A 1,898-nucleotide genomic window follows, 5' to 3' on the forward strand; every position below is an offset into this window, starting at 1 on the left:
TCAATTTAGGAAAAGCGGATAAATTGAAAATTGTAACATCAAACAATTTATGAATAATGGGATTGAAGCGGTTCTCAAGAGTAGTATAATGGAATATTCATGGCGAATACATTGATTTAATTCGAAATTATGTACCAGCAGAAAAGTAATATGCTTGGGAAAAAATTACGACAAAAACAGGTACAACTAAATTGGTACAACATGAATGGATGAAATTATTTATCTTACTTAAATCGTGATATGATTATTTTAACCGTTTGATTTTACCTGATTTATAGAACATTATGTGTCGTTTAGTTTTACCTGATTTATAAAACATTATGTGTCGTTTAGTTTACCTGATTTATAGAACATTATGTGTCGTTTAGTTTTACCTGATTTATGTAGTTATTTTAGTGTAATGCTTCTAGCAAAATATGCCTTCAAATCTGAAAGTTAAGACATCAAAACAATCAATTTACAACATTTACTTGATTATAAAATTAGTGCTTCTTCAAAATAATGATTAAAAATAAAAAGGTGAAGAGCAAACAAAGGATAATATATGTGAAAGGACGAAACTTAATATCTAAAAAATATTTCAGAAAAATTAAATTTTCCGACAGTTCAGAAAATCATCTATTTATTCCTTTATCACCTTTTTTTTTTTAAATTATATTTTGCTGAATTATTTGCATCAAATTTTAGGTATGACGATATTTGTATATTGAATGATACACGAGTGATAGTGAAGGATAATCCGAAGTTTTTCTTTTTTTTTTGTTATAAATATATTTTTTTCTCATCTGATTTCTTCCTGTGTTGCTGATGGTAATCATCCAGGTTGCTCAGTACTTACATTCTGTAGGTGATAACTTCACGCTGCTAACTATCAAATATCAATCCCTGGAAAAAGTTTGCAACATCTACATGACCTCTTTTAATTTGTCCGGTTGTGATAACACCCGTTGTTATAGCTTTCTTAATGCTTCCTGAAACATATCTTCAACTTTTAAGTTTCCTCCGTGATTAACAATTCTGATATGGCTTTACACACTTTTCAATTCAATCATTAACAAATATGTAACTGATCCGGTACTGGAACCAGGTTCAAAGTAGATGTAAAATAGTGAGGAATCCAAATTGTTTGGCTGTTTTAGTTCACACTTCATTGTTATTTACTACTTTGTTGCTCACTCAATGATATATATTTAATGCTCCCTGTTAAGTATCTGTAAGTTCATAGAAATAGGAAAAAAATGACTTCTTCAAAGACTAGATTTCTTGGAACCACAAAAAAAGACTGAATTGCTTCTTCGAGATAAGCAATCAATAAGTTGTATTGATCGAATGATTAATTAATAATATCAAATAAGAATTTTTTTTTCCTCTCTATTGAACAATTCAAAATTTTAATTTAAACTATTCTAGAAGAAGACTACATTAATGCGTCATACGTAAGCGTAAGTGATGATACGACGTTTATTTATGCGCAAGGACTAATATCAAATAGCATTCAAGACTTCTATACAATGATTGTTCAGAGGAATGTTAAGGTTATTAATTTCTCATTACAGAACTTATACCTACCGTATTTCTAAAATTTTTTTCGAAAATTTTACAGAAAAAAATTTCTATTAAAATGTTGAACATCAATAATCTGAATCAATATACTGAATCCATATACTGAATATGTATACTGAATATCAATATACTGAATATGTTGAATGATCAATATTTAGAGGTCTGTTATGATTAAGTAGAATCAGAAGGACTAGAGAATTATTCGATTGTTTAATGTAATGTATCCAATAGTTCTAAATTCATATTTAAGTTTGTTTAAACACTTTTCGAATAGTTAATAATTCTCCTAAACCAGATTTTCTCATCATAATATTCTGGAAATTTCAAAATTTTTT

The 1,898-nt window shown here is 27.9% G+C and overlaps 1 protein-coding gene across 1 annotated transcript; it reads right to left on the reverse strand.

Annotated features, from left to right (window-relative positions):
- Positions 1–864: 864 nt before the first annotated feature.
- On the reverse strand, positions 865–1,151 carry LOAG_14166 (hypothetical protein; the record flags this gene model as incomplete). Its single annotated transcript, XM_003149665.1, has 2 exons — positions 865–971; positions 1,037–1,151. 2 exons carry the CDS (start codon positions 1,149–1,151, stop codon positions 865–867), a joined length of 222 nt encoding a protein of 73 aa, XP_003149713.1.
- Positions 1,152–1,898: the final 747 nt, after the last annotated feature.

The sequence above is a fragment of the Loa loa genome (genome assembly GCF_000183805.2).
Source record: "Loa loa unplaced genomic scaffold supercont3.282, whole genome shotgun sequence".
NCBI lineage: Eukaryota > Metazoa > Nematoda > Chromadorea > Rhabditida > Onchocercidae > Loa > Loa loa.